We start from the raw sequence: 18,965 nt of genomic DNA on the forward strand, positions 1-18,965 counted from the left end.
TTTGGGAAAAAAAAAAGATTAACAAATTTCATAAAATCCTTTACAGAAGTTTAGGATGAACAGGGATGTTTCTTCAGTTAAAATCACTTCTCTGCAATATTTTGCAACATGAACATTGGGTTGGGGGAAGTTCAGAGGTAAACAAAACACGAGAAAGTAGAATTTTCTGTTTTGGTATTAATCTAGGTATTAAGTTTTCAATGTCAAAGGTTAGACAGTTAAAGAAAACAACAAAATCCTGTGACAGAAGTGCGAATATGCTGAAACCATGAAACCATCACTGTTAGGATATTCACGTCTTTGAAAACAGGCTGCTGTGTAGCGCATGCAGCATGTGAAACCTTGGGACACCAAAATCACTAATAGCTTTTGAAAGCCATAGCCAGGAGCATCAAAACCTTTCCACCAATGTTGAGGTAAAACTGCAACTGCGGTTCTGCTCTCTGGAGAGCTGCTGTTGTACGGGCAGAGGCTCGCACGTTAGCGGCGTGTTGTGCAGCCTCATCAGGCGGTAAGTGCCGTGGATGGGAAAGCAAGGAAGAGCACACCAAGCCGGTGTCCAAAACCAGATGTTGACTTTGTAGCAGGCAACTGATAACCAAATGATTTTATTCAGTATTTTGTCCATTCCAGTTGTAGGGCTGGGATGTTGAGACTTTAGGAGCTTTTATTTCATTATAGTAGTCTCCCATATGGACACTGTAAAAAGTCCAAGCTATTTTGATACCTTTAACGGTGCTAGCTCCCAGCAGAATATGACTTGCAAACTTCATCTTTGGAACTAGGCAGTCTGACAAATGAAATGTTTTACTCTATAGACCTCCCCTTTTTAAGAACTTAGTGTTCAGTTGTCCTGAAAGCTGCTATATATTTCTTGCTGGCAAAGGCTGTCTCATAGGAGTAGCTGATCTGTCCTTACTGCTATTTAAAAGTTTTCATAGTAATAATAATTTATTTATTCTTAAAAAGAATTCCCCAGGCCCCGAAGCACTTCTTTTCTTTACTAGCTCTAACAGACATGCTAATTTCATTCCCTAAATTATGCAAATGTGATACTCATTTTGGTTCCATTAGTAAAAGGATGCAGGAAACAGGCTGCCAATTGGAGAAGCATAGTTGGGGGAGAGAAGAAAGGTGTTCCTGTTTGCTAGCGGCTAAAATTCTGTCACTAAGCAGTAGAGCCAAAATTGAGGTAAATAGGTCTATCACGTCTCTTTGTGAAATGGTTCAAACTTCATGAAAATGTACTTGTTCTGTCACATGTCCAGATCTGCACTCAGAGCACCCTGTGGATGCACATTTTAGTCCATAGATCTCAAAGATTTCAGGTTTACTGAATAAGTGAATGATTAACCACTAATGAACTTTCTTCCTGCTTGCATTAGTGTCTTCAGAAAATTTAAGGTCTGGATACAGTTTCCTGTTGGGTTAAAATAAATTTAAATTGAGGAAGCCTGACAGCATCTGGGCTTGAGTAGTGCAAAAGCATGTGTTTGTTTCTTTACAGTTTTTCTTGGTTTGGGCTTTCTGTCTGTGGATGAACTATTGAAGATGCCATCTTTACCATAGGAAAATAGTAATGTGACTGTTTCTTTTTCTCCCTCCTCTGTAGGCCTACGGACATGAGGTGGTTAAGAGTAGATGATGAGATGCCTCAACACGTTGTAGTGTCTGGTTCAAACCTTCTCATTAGTAACCTAAACAAAACAGATAATGGTACATACCGCTGTGAGGCTTCAAACGCGGTGGGGAAATCACATGCGGATTACATGCTGTTTGTATACGGTACGTGAGAAAAACCACCGTTCTTCTAGACTCATTTACACATAATTGCAACATACCTCTCTCTGAAAGCTTTTAAAGAAGTTAACGTTTTGCTTTCTGCAAGAATTACAGATAGCTCCCAACACATCTACATTATACTGGGCTGGGGTAGGGGCTGGAAAAGCATTTCTTTTGCTTCTGTAACTCTTGGTGTCTTACATCAGGTGCAGAGCCATTAAGTTTCTTTCTCTGGAGCCGCTTTTGTGGACTTGCCATGACACTTGTGTATTGTCAGATGAGGCCTGAGAAAAGGCCAGAACGGAGGCATGGGGAGAACTGTGAAGTTCTCTAGCCTGACAGTTCTCACAGGACTTCTCCGATATATTTTCCTTTTTGTAATGACTTTTTCAGTGTCTTCAGCAGTGGTACAGGGTTGGTTTTTTTTTTTGCCCTGGTCTTTTATTAGCAAATTAAATGACTGAAGAATCAGCCAGCATCCCTGGATAATTGCAAACCAGTAAATAAACTGGAGGAATGAGATGTCTTAAGCCTATATGTGGCTGCTGAGCAGACACTAAGACATGTCTCAGCATCTTTTTAAAGTGCTATTAAGTACCTACTTTAATACTTCGGTTCCTCTGTATTGTTTTGCCATTGCTCTAAACCTTGTTGTTCTCTCGTCATGAGGTGTTGCACATAATGAAGATTTAGCAGGCACTTGAGGAGTGATCCCCCACTTTAATTGTGAACAAGTCCCCTGGGCTGCATATTTAAACTTTATCTCTTAGAGTGTTTATTATGTGGCATTGCTAAGCTTGTGGTGTGTGTTGCCCGTTATTTGGATAGGACATTGACGTGCTCTGGTTTGAAGTTCATTCCATGCAACAGCTGCTTGAAGCTCTGCAGGCCAAATTCTCTTGTGTTTGCTCTGATCCCAGTAAATAGTTGGGAACATAACATCGCCTATCCAGTGCCAGTGGTATGTCACCAGTTTTCAGCCCAGTCTTAGAAACTTGCCCAGAGACTGTAGCTAATAACAAACCTTACAGCTCTGAGCTGAAATTGGACTCCTGTACTGTAATATACAGGTAGTTCTCTAGTGCCTGTAGCTCCAAAAGACTCCAGTTTACAAAATGAAGTCAGATATGAATATGATGGAATAAGTCACTCTTGGTTTAAAAATGGCTGTTCACATCACTGTTTGAAGAAACAGCAAATGTTGTGGGAAGTATTAAAGAAGCTGAAATAGGACACAAACAGCAACCCATGAGAAGTATGGAAAGCTACTGCAGTAAAGCAGTTATAGAAGAGATTGTTTAATTCCTTGTGTAGTTTAATGTACCTATTTTGGCCCAAGTGAGTGCTAGAATAACTCTCACCAATGTTAATGACCTGGTTAGTGCCCAGGTTCTGTAAGGCTCAGGATGAACCGTTACAGAGGATCTAGCTGAGATGTGTGTCCCTGCAGACACACCAGGGATTTGGTGGGCTCTGGAGATGGAGCACCATTCATTCTCACCTGTAAATGTGGTCTCAGTAAGCCATTTAGACCTCATATTAACTCTCACAATCATTAATTATTCCACGTTTTTGATGGGGGCAAGAACCAGGTTACACAGGAATTCATCACAGCTTTCATCCCTCATGATTCAATTCCCAGGACCAGATGGTGTTATTGCAAAGGTGATGCAGCTTCCCAGGGGATGTTAACCTGTGGACTCTAGTTCAGGTATCCAGCAGATATTTTGGCATGTAGAAAGGCTTTTCATGGTCTGTCTGGAGCTCTCTGTTAAGTAATTGTTTTACATCCCATCACATTCTGTTCCTGGATGTCTGGGAGTGTCCTGCTATGATTCGGCACTCTGGACAACATAAAGAATTCCTTTAGACCTGAATCAAGAAGGGAGACCTCCAGAGCTGCTGATGTAGTGGAAGTGGTTAGGCTGTGGTCATCGTCTGAAGCCCTTTGGCATAGAATCTAACTCAAGTTGTCACCAAAGGAAACCAGTGCTACTGTGTTGAGTGTGAAAAGGAGCTGCTGGTCTCACTCCACATGTCAACAGAAAGCACACACTTCTCCAGCCTTTGCTGCATTTGGCATCCTTCCCCCCTAGAATATAAGGAATAATATATGTGCCTATGCAATCTGTATCCCTGCAAAAACGCCTCTGTAGGTGTAGTGTGAAAGCTAGCGGGAGGATGTGCTCGCTGCTTGCCCCCTGCCCCAGCCGTGGGCAGGACTCGCCTGTCACCATGATGCTCCCTGCCCGCATCCAGCCCCCCTGGGAGCGGGGGGGACGTGCACACGGGGCCATCCCCACCAGAGGCGTGCGGTGGAGTAGCGATGGCTGCAGCACAGCGTTGGGCTGGCACACCTTCACAAGAGGTGGGGTGGCTTAGTCTCCATACAAAACGAATGCACTTACAGTTAAACGGCATTAAGTGCAAATGATTGCCAGCAGCCAGGGCTTGCAAAATAACCGCTGCTGATCTGTGCTTAACACACCTTTCTCTGTTGCACACATGGTGTAAGGATCTCTAATGACATTGACGCAGACTGAAAATATGCTTGTTTTTAAAATTCTTTTCACGCTTTTCCTCACTGTGGGAGTGGGCAGACACATTTTTCTAGAAACTTCTGGCACAATTAGCAAACATTCATTTTTTTGCATTTATCAAAGAAGAGTCTGCTGCACAGCACCATTCCCAGTGCAGTTTGTGAAATGAGCTGGGATTATCTGCCCCTGCTCACGCAATGAAAGGGCAGGGACTTTATTCCTGTACTTCAGTTGTTCCATCTCTACTACTGTGGAGAAGTGGCAGCATCTCATCAGCATGGCCTTGGGCAAAGAGCAAGAAGGAAGTTCTAGGAGCAGGACAAAACGGCACTCAGCATAAATGACCACTTTATTTTATCTGTCTCCACAGTGAAGCGAACTCCAAGGTAATGTTTCTCAACATTCTGGAAGTTGTACGGAATACAATAAAGGTGCAGCATATAATTAAAGTTCAGATGTATCAATTAGGGAATCTGAGAGCTCACTTGGAGATAAAAGAGTAGCAGATGTGTTAGTGATGAAAAGTTGACATGCTATAGAGAAAACCTAAAATCAAAAGCCTCTGAAATGTTTCATGCTCTATTATTGCAGGATGAATCTGTAGTTCAAAGTCTTCCCGACTACTTAGCACATTCAGTTTGATCATCTGGGCATTGATACATATTTTTTCTTTTACATCTTCTCATATCTACCTTCTCCTGCCCAATAGTTTTGATGAGGATGTGCCCCTGTACATAATATAAATACTGGGAAGAGTGGCAGTGTTTGATTCTTAGCAGGTCAAGTGTCTCTGAGAAGTGGTTATTAGTTACAAAGAGAAACATCTCAGTATCTGTGTTTCTCATTAATGATGCACTATGAGCAAAACCAAGAATGTTCAAATAAAATTGTCAGAAAAATATCGGCTTTTTTATAAAAAGATTTGGTGATTTTTTTTTGTACCTTGAAATTGATATTTAGTAATGATGTTCTCATTTCTTTGTATTTATTACTATCTTTGAAGTAGTTTTTAACATCCTGCTGACGTGTATTCATAGAGGAAGAATAGTGAAGTTAACAGCCCTGGAAAAAAAGTGAGATATATTCATGTGCTGTTGATATTTAGTCTGTTAAGCACAGCAGGGCCCCTCACACAAACCTCCCACCTGGATTTTCAAATGTATATGTAGACAAACAACAAAGCACCATTGTGTCTTTCTTTGTACATGTAAACTGTTCTTTTTGTTGTGGAAAGTGTGCAGTTTATTTTTCTTACAGCTCTCCCATTCCATTTCTCTCTCTCTCATTGACTAATTTATGCTGGGTTTTATTTATTTTTATTTTGTTTAGCATTGTAGAAGGCTAAAAGGGGGGAGAGTTTCTGGGCCAGATTCTCCAGCTAGAGTATGTCTCTGCATAGCTCCCCGATGCGGATTGAGCTAGAAGCGATGTTCAGCTGCTGAGGATCTGGCCCTTTGTCTTTAAAGCCAGCTGGAAAGCCACCACCTGGTTTTAGAGGAGGAAGGGCACCCAACAGCCACGCTGCTTCTTAGCGTCCTCGTTTTTCTCTGATCATTATTGATCACTGTTGTGTTCTGCTTGTTTTTTCTTAATTTGCTTTTTTATTATTTTCCTTTTTATATTTTATCCAGATCCCCCCACAACTATCCCTCCTCCCACAACAACCACCACCACTACCACCACCATCCCTACCACCATCACAGGTATGGTACCTTCATAACCATTGGAAATGTCCTGAATGTTTATTGTCTTTTATGTATTTAAGCAGAGCTTGAAGCCTGGGGAAAAACAACAAACAAGTCATTTGATTTTTTTTCTCAAATACACCCACTGTGCGAGTCCTAATCCGGCAGTTCAACGAGTTGGATAGTCCTTACTGCAGGTGTTTCTGAAACATGGAAATTGCCATGTCAGAAAACGCTATTAATTCAGTTACTGGTGGCAAAAACTGGGTACTTTCAAATGAAGGATATAAATAGCCTTAGAACTCAGTTAACACGGGGAGTTGCTTCACCCTGAACCCCGTCAGTACCAATTTTTGAGCAATTTGTACTTGGAAGCATAAAGTTTGGTCTTTAGTGGTTTAATTCACCTAATGTAGAGATGCTTTTTCTCATGCATAGGTGTTTTGTGTATTTCTGTAATAAGCTGTCTACCTCAGTCTCACAGAAAAATGAATTCCACCAGTTTGTTTTTTTTTATTGAGTCAAAAAGTATCTGTAGGAACCTTTTTGAAGAGCTGGCTTTTAGAATTTAGCTTTATGCCTATCTGGTAAGAAAAGACGAACAGAAGCAACCAGGTGATCATGAGACACCTTTATTTTACACACATGCATCATATTTCCTCACTAGACCCAACTTTCTCCTCTCATAAGAAAGCCCTTTCTAATTTCTCTGTATTCATTTGCATTGTCATTTTTCTGATGTTTTCTTTTTCAACTGCTGCTTTTGCCTTTTTTTTTCTTTTTCTTTTTCTTTTTTTTTTTTGAGGTAGAAGTGACAAACTGCAGGTGAGAATGGACCATTGAATAGCTAATGGTATAATGTTTATTGTTGCTCTAAACCATCCCCTTTGTAAATACCGTCACATTTTATTTGCTTTTATGATTTTGCTCAGCTGATTCTAACTGTCCTCTTCAGGGCATTTTGTGGCTTTTTCCTTCTGAGGTTTTTTGCAACCAAATCAGACTCCACTAGCATGGACAAGCAATTGAAGTCTTTCTTCCAATGTGCCTTAATATGCACTTTCTGTGCGCTGTCTTCCATATATCATTGTGTTGTCTGGACTTTGCCATTTTCTGTCTTCCTCTTTCCAGGTGGCTATTAATAATATTGAACTCCAGGCACCCAGGTTCGGATGCTTGAGGCACTCTGCAGTGAATACTTCCCCATTTTGCGATTTAGTCACTTTATTTCAGTTCTGCTTTTAATCTCTTAACCGATTTTCATTTCAGAGTAGTTCTTAAACTTTATTATTTCAAAGTCTCTTTAAGAGCCTTTTGCAGAGAAACTTGGTCCAGTGTCTGTCAGTGTAAAGAAACATGCATACAGTTCTCTTTTGTTTTACAGTAATTTGTTAATGCTTTCAGTGAATTATAGAAGGCTAAAAGGAAGAATTTGTCTTGATGCTTGATTGACCCCATCATGTTTATGTCAGTGCCTGCTAACATTAACAATTGTCCTTTTCCCTGGAACTGAGTTATTATCAGCCTGTCATTTCAGGGATCACCTGAGGACTTACTGTAAAAGTGTGTGCCAACCTCACCTGCTATTTCAAACTCTGAAGTAGTAGTTGTTAATAATAAATAGCAGTATTATTGCTTGCTCTTCTGCTGCAATCATTGCAACTTGTTTGTGAATTTTAAGTATCCTCTAGGCTTCTAAGCTCTCCTCTGCAGTAGTTTCCTAACTTTTTTTCTGTTAAAAACAAGAAGGGGAGGTGGATTCTCCTTGAAATTGAACAGGGCTGTCGCCCTAGACTCCTGCCTGGGTTGGGTGAGAACGTAGGTACATTCTTCCTGCTGTCACCGTGTGGCTCAGCTGTGGCACTGGGCACAGCGGGGTGGGTTTCTGCCTTGCTGACAAGTCAGTGGTGTCCAGCACTTCCCCAGGACCTGGCTCAGCACCCTCATGACTAAAGCCAGGTGCTTCCCAAGACCCTATCCAAAGCTGTAAGAAACCATTTTTGAAGTCATCCCACGGAAGTTTGCTTTGAACATGGAGAATACAGGCTTTTCTAACCTAGTCTTCTTCACCCAGACTTTTTCCTCAGTCCCCTGTGTACATCCATAACCACAGTGCACCAGAGCACCACTGACTCTGCCTTAAAATGTGAGGAAACTCAATTTTCTCTTTACTTTGAATAATTTCTTACTCTTTCCTCTCGAGCCTGTTTCCCCTTATAATATTTCCCGTCCAGCATTCAAACGTTAGCCCTCGTAATGTAAATTTAGTTCCTACTACTTCTTCAGACATATGAGGATCCCAGGATTTCCTTAGCCTTTGAGGGAGCTAGCAACATGATGTTCCCAGGTGCAGTAGGTGAGTTGTCACCATCTGGTTGCTGTCAGTGATCAAACGCCTGGACGTGTACATCCATGAAGGTTAAATCCCTGCTCCTTACTCTTCCACTCTTGAGCTTAGCACTGTGGGTTCTTGTCCCTGAAAAGACATTACTCCATGTTAATGATGGTATTTCAGGAAGTGAGGGCTTTCTGACCTGATATTTCCCCAGCTATTCCTCCTGGGTAACTTTCCATCAGAGCAAACCCTTTCCCTGAACGCAGGCTCAGCACTACCCTTTTTGAGGTTGTTACGCTATAAGGAAGTATGACTAAATTGAAAAATGATTCAGTGCACACTAGTAAGATTCATTGACCGCAGTTCTTTATTTCCTTTACAAGCAGAATTGTGGGTTGCTTTTTTGTCAGCCTAGCAGAAGTATTTTGGTTTCAGGTGCGTGTGACTGGCCTATGCTTTTCTCACATCTTTATTTGCAATGATGGAGAATCTACAAGCTTGCTGACCTCCTGTTGGCAAAACCTGGACAGGTTCAGTCACCTCCTTGATGAATTTCAGTATTGGTTTTGAACTACTGACAAGGCTAGAAATGTAATGAAAATCTAAAATTATTCGTTGATACCAGCAGTTAGTGCTTGTGGTATGTAGGAAGAAGGTTTGCTAACAAGAAGCTGATAAGAGAGATTTCTGTATTCTCTCCTGACACTGATGCAATGCTGAACCTTCTTAAAATGTGCCCTCACGTGTTCTGCCCACAAGTTAATAGCATTTCTCACAAAGAAGAGTTAACATTTAGCCTCACTTCTTTGTGCATATACGTGCATATGTATGTTTTCTGTAAGTATTAACCAAGTGACGTGCCTGTACTCCAGTGAAGTGGATGATGCTGTGAAGAATTTTACCTTTTTAGTAGTCACCAAACCAGTATGCCAGGACAACTTTCTAAAATCCCTGTCTTTGGATGTTTCTGCATCTTTGGCAGGCAGCTGTGGCTGTATTTATCTTATGCTGAAAGCTGCACTGGTGGAGTGTAATGTATGCTCCTCCTGCCCCAGATTAAAGGTCACACAGCTGGGCACTTTGGTCAGAGCTCCTGCAGGCAGCAGGCAGCCCGCCGTGTGTGGCTGGATAGCCAGGTCTGATGAACGGGTGGCAAAATTAACTCCTGCTTCCAGCCTGCATTGAACGTTAGTAGCTGCTGCTGGTCATGCGGGCTTCTACTGCCAGGCGGTACGAAGCCTGGAAATGTACTTCTCTCAATAGGTAGGAGATTTTGTAGATGAAAAAAATCACGTCAAATTAACATAATCTTTAGAATTACATAGCATAGCAGTGTTGAAACACTTTTTAAAGCCTCGAGAGACAATTGATAACTTAATTCCTGTCATCACCAAACTGTTGAAATATTCTACTGTGGCATAATGGCTTTGTTAGCAGATGGGAGCGTTTTTTGTTTCCGCCACCAGGCAAGGTGCGAGTAATCTTCCAGCCAGGTTAAAAACATTTGCTTAGGATGAGGAGAGTTTTAAATCTATGTTCTTTCACCATTGTCTCCCCACCCGTCCACTCCCCATTTCTGCTATAATTCTGGCCTAGTTTGTGTCCCTTGAAGCCACAGACTAGTTTTGAAAAACAAATTTTTGATTTAATCAGAAAAAAAAAGGGGGGGGGGGGCAGAGGAGGAATGGAGAGAAGAGACCTGCACTGAAACAAATTCTTATGTCCAAAGCTCGTGTTTTTAGATGCCCATAGAAAATTTTATTGGAATTATTCTTTTTGAGTTATTGGAGATAACTTGTTCTGGCTTCATTTTTCCCTGCTAAAGCTATCTAACAGAACAATCTCAAAGGGCTACATTTGCTACTCCACATGCATGGTAAGTTACTCATTTTGAGCGGCTTCCAACAACAGACATCTTTTGTACTTGCTTACATACAGTATTTCTATTCTAACTGTGTTCAGACATGACAGGGAAATGCAATTCTGCCTCAAAGAGTTTATCTCTGAGTGGTGATAGACACTGTTCAGTAAATATGAGCCAGAGCAGTAGGTGCAGCAAACAGGAGAGGGCAAGTAATGCAACGTGTAGGTATATGGTGTAACGTGGTCATTATTCCCCAGCCTTGGGGGTGCAGTGAGCTCTGGGCTGTGCTCACAATCCCTCCCTAGCCCCCTGAAGTCACTGTGTAGAGCACAGGGTGCCTTTAGCAGCTGCTGTTGCTTGACAAATCAAAATGCTGTACCAGCGCTGCTGTAGACTTGACCTGCAAAGGCATGCTGAGCTGATAAAGTAGTATTGTGGCATGGAGTTTTGGGGGAAGATCACAGCTAAACTCTGAAAAGCTAACGTACTTCTTTCTTCCAGGAGAAGGAAAAGCTGAACAGTGGTGAAGTTTCCAAAACAGCACGACCTTTAAAGCTTTTCCTCTGTCACTGTTGCTTTGCTTCAGTGTAGGTGCTTGAAAAGATTTCCTGCGTGACATTTTGATCTTTTTAGTATATCCTCCAACTGCATTGATATTCTGACCATCCTTTGGTGTTTCAGCTGTTATCACCGGCAAGCCCTTTTTTATCAGTTCAAATTGTCCTTGTGGCTTTGTTCATTAAGATGTACAATATGATACAGCAGAGCAAACCGCATAATTTGAATTACCCCTAGAGTTGTTACTTGAAATAGTGGTTTTGGACAGCTGTTGTTTCCTGGGAGATAAAGGTTCTTAATAATAATCAAGCCCTCATCTTTGGCATAAGGAAGAATGGAGTGTTTTAGCGTGCCATTTCAAACACTCTTTTGCTGCCTTCTGGACTTGCCTAGCACACTTCCACACCCCAGGATCTACAGAATTTGTACATCCTGTACATCCAAATTTGCATTTATCACACTTTCTCTGCAGCTAGATCTTGCAGGTGTCTTGGCAACCGTTCTAGTGGAGACCTGAGGGTGCAACATGCATGCACGTTACCAGTATTTCAAGCCTTGCATTGGGTGCTGTTGATTCTGTGAAGCCCAGGCTGTCCATCTTGCAACAGTGCCCAGTTGGCAGATGTGACTATTGCATGTCTTTAGTGCAGTTTTAAACCCTATTTTAAAACCAAATATCCCTTAGAATATGCAGTAACAGGTGTGCATGTTCGGGGGGCTGAGGCATTGCAGGCAGTGGTTCTGGTTTAAAAATTCCCAAGAATGCTCATGCCCCCTGATGAGATCCACTGAAAAGCACTGAGCTCGTGCTGTCAAAACGCTACAAGTTCCTCCAGGATGGTGGTTTTTTTTTGTAAGCAGGCCCAAGCAAGTTCAGTTTCTCTCGAAGCTGTTCTAAAGTCAGCAAGCTCCACAACAGGAACTGTTAAGTGATGCTGAATCTGAATGTTGCATCTTAACAAGTCTCATGTATTGGCTGAGCTCTCCTTTTTGCCCATGGGGGCCATGTATTACCCTACTGGAAGTGAATGAGGGCGGAGATCCTTTGTGTCTACTTGACAAAGGCTGTGTAGATGCCAGCTCTGTATGGTCCATATAAAAACCACATTTTTATACCATATTAGCTACCTAAGAAGTAATAACATATAGAAATCTTAAATTATTGAGAAAGAAATGGTGACATTTTCAGGCCATGAATTCACATGCCAGAAAACTTTAAAATGAGGATAATGATTATTTTATCCTTAGCAGAAGTTTTTTATTTTCTGATTACATCTGGTTGTGTGGAAAAACTACAGTTGTATGGGATTTATTCCAACACTAATCCAAAAAGGTGGTGGGTGGGAAGAATGCAATAAAAGCCATTCTTTGCTCAAATTACCTTGCAGCAGGTTTGTAGGAGGTGAAGAGGCAACGTGGGGATTACTGAAGTAGATGTGCACTAGCAGCATCGCAGGCTTTATATCTGATCGGGTATGGTTGCTTGTGTTTGTTTCTGGTGGTGCTGTTCACATAGTTTCATCATAAATAGCAAGCGTGTCTGTTCCCCTGTCAGATTAAAAGGATGGTTGTGGTCGGCTCCAGCCTGGCTGTGTGGGCCACACACGTCCTCCTTGGGTGCTTTCTCCCCTGCCATGTTCAGAGCGGTCGTGGTGCCGGCAGCCCCAAGGGGAGACTCGTGTGGGGCCAGGTGCCGCCTGCCTCCTGGGGCTGGTTGCATGGAGACTTGGTGTGGTGATTTGCTTCCCCAAATTATTTATTGCTTAGCTTTTGCTTTTAGCTGAAGCTTCTGCATGTCCCTGGTAAAATGTCAAGTTAATTTACAGATGATACTGCACTCTTCTGACATTTTCATCCAGTATGTGACCACATTAAAAGGAATAAAGGAAGAGAGAATAACTCACAGGCCTGTTAAAAATAAAATAAAATCCAGTCTTCTGGTACCTCTTACAGGCAGTAGCAGACACGGTACTGTCATGCCTGGTGTTATGGGTGATAATGCAGTGAAAGTGATGCAGAAACCATCCTTGTGTCCTGCCGAAAACTTGTATCTTCAGGAAAGCGAGGGCAGGAGGGAGCCATGCACAGGTCACCCCATCCCCTGGGACACCTTTGAGCTGAGCATGGATGGAGTACAGACAGGGGCAACGTTTGCACAGGTTTCGTATGCCGCAGCGTGGTGGGCCAGCTTTCTGGACACAAGGTGCTGCCAGGCCAGTGCCAGCAGAGCGGCGTGGGTGAATGCCTGAGCCTGCATAGGTTGGTGTTGGCTGCTGCATGAAGTTGCAGCTGGGTCTGTAAAGGTCCTTTACACTATATTCAGGAGGTCAGGATTTAAATAAAAAACAAAATCCTTTCAGAGCTTGCTGGAAAAACATAGGAAGGCATAGCCTGAGCTGCAGCACTGATTTAGGAATATTTTTGTGCTTGTCACACACAGCTTCCATACAGTTTGTGATTATTTTTGTGAAACATCTGCTCTGCAAATCAAATTGTCTCTGGGGTGCATTGCAACATGCCCATGTACAAAAGCTTTCAGCACAAGCTGGAATCACTTTACAGAGGTCTGTCATATAGGATCATAATGCACAGTACATTTTCATCCATCCTTCTGAGGAATATTTGGAGACAGGAAGGACTGCCCTGGTTTTTCACTTTGTGGGGATTTTTAAGCTCTTTTGCCCCTCAGACAACTGTCTCACAACGTAGCTGAAAGTTAACATGACTGTTAATGTCTAACAGGTGTTACAGGTCAGTGGAAATTAGGAGGATTTGCGTAGGGTTTTTTTTTTTATTTGCCTTGAAGGTTTGAAATAAAGCAGAAATCTTCTGTTTATAGTACAGAACACTGATACCTAAGGTTGCTGTGAAAACAGTACTGTGAAGGGATCTGTGCTTGTCCTGGTAACTAAATGTGAAGTAGTCTAGAAAATTAGAAAGAATAAGAGCTCCATAAGTCAGTGGTCAAGTATCAAGTAGATATTCATAGTTATTAATATCTATTGAAAGTGGTAAAAAAAAAAAAAAAAAGCTTTATATGAAATGTGTGTTTTGCTGTTATTTTGATTAGGTGCTGCTATAATGCTCTTTGCGATAGCTGTGTGTTGTTAAGCTCCAATGTATCAGTGTGTTTCTCTAAGGCTGTAGCACTGCAGTTCAATTGAAAAAAGAAAATAAGCATTCAAGTTTGTGCATTTAATTTAGCTACTAGGGTTTTAATTTTTTCCATCGTGCTCATTCTGTTCAAGGCTGTGGACTAATTACGGACTGGTTTAAAGGCCCAGTCTGTCACACTCAGCCACCAGTTTTAAGTTGGAGACAATCCATTTGAAAAAATTAGAAGGCATAACAGTGGAGCTTGTAGCTCAATTAAATGTTGCCCAGATGCTTTTGTGCAGTAATTTCATAAATGCATGCAGATATGTGTGTGTGGCTGTGTAGCTACTTAACAAAGCGGTGAATGCGTAAAAGTTGGGTGTTGCCCGAGTTTTCTTGTTTGGCAGATGCCACCATCTGTATCACAGCACAGTGTATGTTACTCTCCTCGTTCAAGAGCTGGCCACAGTAAAGTCTGTTCTTACCACTGATACTAAAAAGAAATCATTATTAAGTGAAAAGTGGAGCTTTATGGAGGCCAGTAGTTCTATTTTGGCTCCCCTGTTTAATTATGAATCAGTCCTCTAGTGAACTTACATACAGGTAGATTTTGAAAGACCGTTACATTTGTTATACTTCTACATACGGCAACTTTTGTTGAGTATTCCTGATGGAAATCAGGAAAAGAAGCCTTGTCTGTTTCATCTTCATCTTAAGGTCAAAAGTGCCACATGGAACTTCTTTGTTTCTCTGCTTTTCTTCATCCTTTCTGCTTTGCCACATCTTGTAAAACAGCCCTGGTTCAGCACGAACTCATTTGAAATGATATGCATCAGCTTTGTGCGACTGTGTGACTGCAGTTCACACCTGTCACTCACAACCAGAACGGTGCTTTTTGGTGATGGCAAAGTCTTTCACTGGCTTTGCTAAACCTTTGTTAAGTCAGAAAAATATCAAGTACTTCCTTGTCACTCCATACATGAGGAGAGGAGAGATGATTTTTCATCTAGGGTCTGGGGCAGAAGTCTGATCGCTGGAGTTCTGTATGTCTGGTCTGGCATATAAAGATTCTTTAAAAAAAAAAAAAAAAAAGGTTTAAAGTTAGCCAGTCTGTCTTAAAATTCTGGGTTGTCTTAGCAGCAACATTGCAGGGCCTGGGATATTCCTTCGTACATAAGGCAGAACAGCGATGGAGCTTGGCGCATGCACAGTTCTACATATATTCATTAATTTCATACCAAAGCAATGATGGCAATTTTTCTCTCCTTTGTAATGCAACTGCTGTAGTAGTGTGTGTGTGTTGGAGTGTATCCTTTGCTTTATTTTAACGTGAGATTATTCCTCTCTGGAGCACTGTGTATTTACAATCGTTCTCAAAGAAGACTCTGGGATTGAACTGGACTTCCAGACAATTCATTCTAAACTTTAACTGGTCTGTGTTTCCTATTGCAATCATCCAAACCATTTGCTAATCATAACTTTGTCATTCCAGCTGCAGCCAACATGTTGTTTGACTTGGATATTTGTTCGCACTTACAACTGCTTGAGAACTTTATTTTTTGTAACCTGTTGGTCTCTGTCCCCAGATGGGGAAGCGAGATGCACTGTCCAGTTTGCACTGTTTCTTGACTAATATCTCTTCCAGCACGTGAATACGAGTTTGCTTTCAGCAGTTTTTCTATTTAGTGTAAAAGCTGACATAACTTTTTTTTTATTTCAGGAAGACAGTAAATTGAGACTATTTATAGATGCCAAGATGCTATCTCAGGAATTAATACTCAGTTTTATAATCCTTTCTAAACACAACTTCCCCCCTCACCTTCACCACCATTTTCCCCTTCACCATTTGCTTGGTTAAAAAAATGAGGCATTATTTGAGGATTGCTACTCAGAAACAAAGAAGAGTCCCAGTCTTGTTCTCATCTGTGCTTTGGAAGGCTTCCCTTGCAGCCTCCACCAGAGTTCCCAGCAGGAGAACAAATGCTAGCATATTTAAGTGTGTGTTAGATTTGATTGCCAAGATGAGAACAGTATATGTTGGCAGTGGAAACAGGCTAATGACAGCTTGATAATCTGTTATGCAAATTTTGGTGTAGTTTGTTAAATTGTGCAGGGTTTATTTGTTTTGCTTTTATAATTAAAGCATGTAGACCTTGTATCTGTAAGCATTGTGTATTCCTTGTATGATTCTTGTCCTCATTGGTGCTTCAGAAAACCGGACTAGGGCTGTCCTCAGCTAAATTAAAAAGGAATGGGTCCTCACTTTTCCACTGCTTTTTCTGAATGTGCAGGAAGGCTACCCTTCCTAGGGTTCTCCAGACAGCAGTTAATTAGCAGAAACACCAATGTGAATTGTCCATTGTTGCTACAAAACTGAAGTCCCAGGCTAGTTCGCAAAACATGCGGTAGAGCGCTTCATTTAAACATTGCCTGCATCAAACCAAGCAGAGTTCTGTGAAGCCCTGTCTTTGCTGTGAATTACCACATCTGGGCTTTATTGTCAGTTTAAGAGTGTTGATAGGTATTCACAAAGTTATGGTTATATTCTGAAGAGCCAGACTATTACAGCAAGCAGCCAACAAGTCTGTCTAATAAGAGCAACTGATAGGTCCTAGCAAACAGGAGGAGGATATGTAGAACCAGATGAGAGTTGAGTTTCTCATTATCTAAATAATGGGACTCTAGATAACATGAATGACATGTGATTCAGACCCAATGGTATCTGAAATAGCATAGTGCACTGTCAGAATGGAATTGTCTAGAAAAGACACTGACTTTGGGTCAGTCTGTAGAATTGCACATTCCAAACACCTTTGAAGAGATGAAACTGAGTTGGCAACTCCAAGAAATTTCCCGTGGCTTGCAATGTCAATGAAGTAAAGTCAGCTTCGTACCAACAACCACCCCCCAAAAAATTAATATAATATAAATAACTGTTGACCACAAAAAAAAAAAAAAAAGTTTGAGGGTGTGACCCAGTGAAACTCAGCTCCAGAATTCAGGACATGTTTCACATCAGAGGAACTGGGAATATCTACTTGCATTTGTCCGTTCTAGAACAACTTTTTTTACACTGAAAACAGATGCAGCTTGTGGGCGCGTGGTTCAGCATAAGGAAGGCAAAAAGGCCATGTATGCAGTTAGTGTGCAATGAGATTTGTCATTTGTTTGCCAACTCTACAAATGGTCTGGACTCGGGTTACACTGTGAAGGAGAAGAAACTGAAACCAGATTCGTTCACTGTGTCCTGCCAGGTGATCAGGTACCTAGACTGGATGCTGGAGGGAGCGTTTTGGTGAAGGCAATGTTTGAATGTGTAAAAACAAAAATATTTTCTAAGCATCAGCTCTGTGTGCTGGAGCTCTGTGTGCTGGTCCTGAGCTTCTGTTTTGGTACTTACCAACAGAAGAGTTGGTGTTGGTGTTCTCCCCATCTCATGTTCCCATGACTTTGCAACCACCAGTAATTGTTCTGGCAAGGTCCTGGAGAAAAAAAAAATAAAAATTTACTGTTTTCCTCAGGCTCATAGCTTTTGAACTCGAGGCATGTCTTCTAAACAGTGCAACTCACTTCAGATGCTTTTTGCCTTTCATTTTATTATTGCTTGTCACGCAATGTTCTTTGAAAGCTTGCTCATATATTATCTGTTCCATTTTTTCCATTTTCCCTTTTTTTGCATGCTGTTCCTCCTGTTTCTTCCCTTCCTCCAATCCTCTGTTCCCGTGTGTAGACACAACGGCGACGACAGAACCAGCAGTTCACGGTTGGTATCACATTCCTGTTTATCTTATTTCTCAGCACTGCTGAGTGGCAAGACAAGCCTGGGAAGGGGAAGAAAAAAAGGAAAATGTAGTCTTCAAGGGAAAACCATGTTTCAAGTGGACTGATCTCATAAATATAACATAGTTTTTAAGACTTGAAAGTCTGTCTAGTCTTGTCATTTCAGTTGTGAGTTTCATAGCCAGTTATTGTGGTTCCAGGCCACCACCGATTCCCAAAATCCAGGAGGAATGAGATACGTGTAAGAGGAGCGCAAAGGAAGCAAATAATTTATTCAGTAATCTCGATTACTGGGGTAATCATTTCAAACATTAAAAAGGAATCTGTCTTTTGAAAATATGAATTCAAATTTAATTTTTTAAGAGATGCATGAAATTTTCAGCATTTTTTTTTTAATTCAAGTTTATAAGAGGTGGCCTCCAGCAGGTGCACCAGAGTCGAGTGGCATGCTTGGTATTCTGCGGGAGTTTGGCAGACAAGCCCCTTGCCTTGGAGGTCAGAAGGGAAGTTTTCATTATTACACTGCAGAAGGAGATTTTAAAAACAAATAGCAACACTTTCTTATCAGCATAGCAGTCTAGCAAACTAACCCTTCTCATCTGCTCAAGGAAGTCTAGCTAACAGCTTGACAGCTTCCTTAGCTTCCTACATTTTTAAAGCAAGCTTAAATAGTCACTTCAGACTGAAAGTTGAGCATACAGTTTTTTGGCACAAACTTGCTTTTCAGCTGAAGAACCAAAACCTCTGAAAATTCTAATTAAGACTAATCCATGTTTGAGTTTGCTATTTTAGTTTTTTTAAGTTTGATAAATCAATTGTTTTTCTTACTGATATGAAATTACATAAGCCAGAAGTCTGTAGTGCTGAACTATCTTTTTTTCTTGCTTTCTCCCAACAAAGCACTGATCTGGTAATATAGGCAGATGGAGGACTGAGTAAAGTTGGGGTTAAACAGCACTGCCCCTACCAAATGGAGGGAAAAGCAGTTCTTTTTCCAGTTTACCTACATGGATGTATTTTTCCACTTTATGTAAAACTTCAAGGCATTCAGACATACTTCTGTTTTCTATACATTGCTGATCTCCCCATATACATTTTGTATAATGTCAAGATTCAATATCAGTAAGTTTGTAGCTACTGCCATGGAAGTCATGGCAAGGTAATAAAAGTCCCAAGTGACATCTCATCACACTCTACACTGATGCCTGTGAAAGTCAGATGAAGGCAAAAACGTTAATAACCCAATCATCACCCCTGGGGAAAGTCCTGAAGACCTTAAAGGCAGTGAAAGACAATGAACATGGTACCATAGCTGAATTAAATAA

General features: G+C 41.3%; 1 protein-coding gene across 1 annotated transcript in view; it reads left to right on the plus strand.

The window, feature by feature from the left end:
• Positions 1–18,965, plus strand: part of CADM1 (cell adhesion molecule 1) — a 180,623-nt gene that overhangs the window by 143,119 nt on the left and 18,539 nt on the right. The window contains exons 7-8 of the mRNA XM_050715013.1: positions 1,613–1,785; positions 5,954–6,025. Coding sequence (XP_050570970.1) covers positions 1,613–1,785; positions 5,954–6,025 — 245 coding nt within the window. The remainder of the gene's footprint in view (positions 1–1,612; positions 1,786–5,953; positions 6,026–18,965) is intronic.

This window comes from Cygnus atratus, chromosome 22 (genome assembly GCF_013377495.2).
Source record: "Cygnus atratus isolate AKBS03 ecotype Queensland, Australia chromosome 22, CAtr_DNAZoo_HiC_assembly, whole genome shotgun sequence".
Taxonomy (NCBI): Eukaryota; Metazoa; Chordata; class Aves; order Anseriformes; family Anatidae; genus Cygnus; species Cygnus atratus.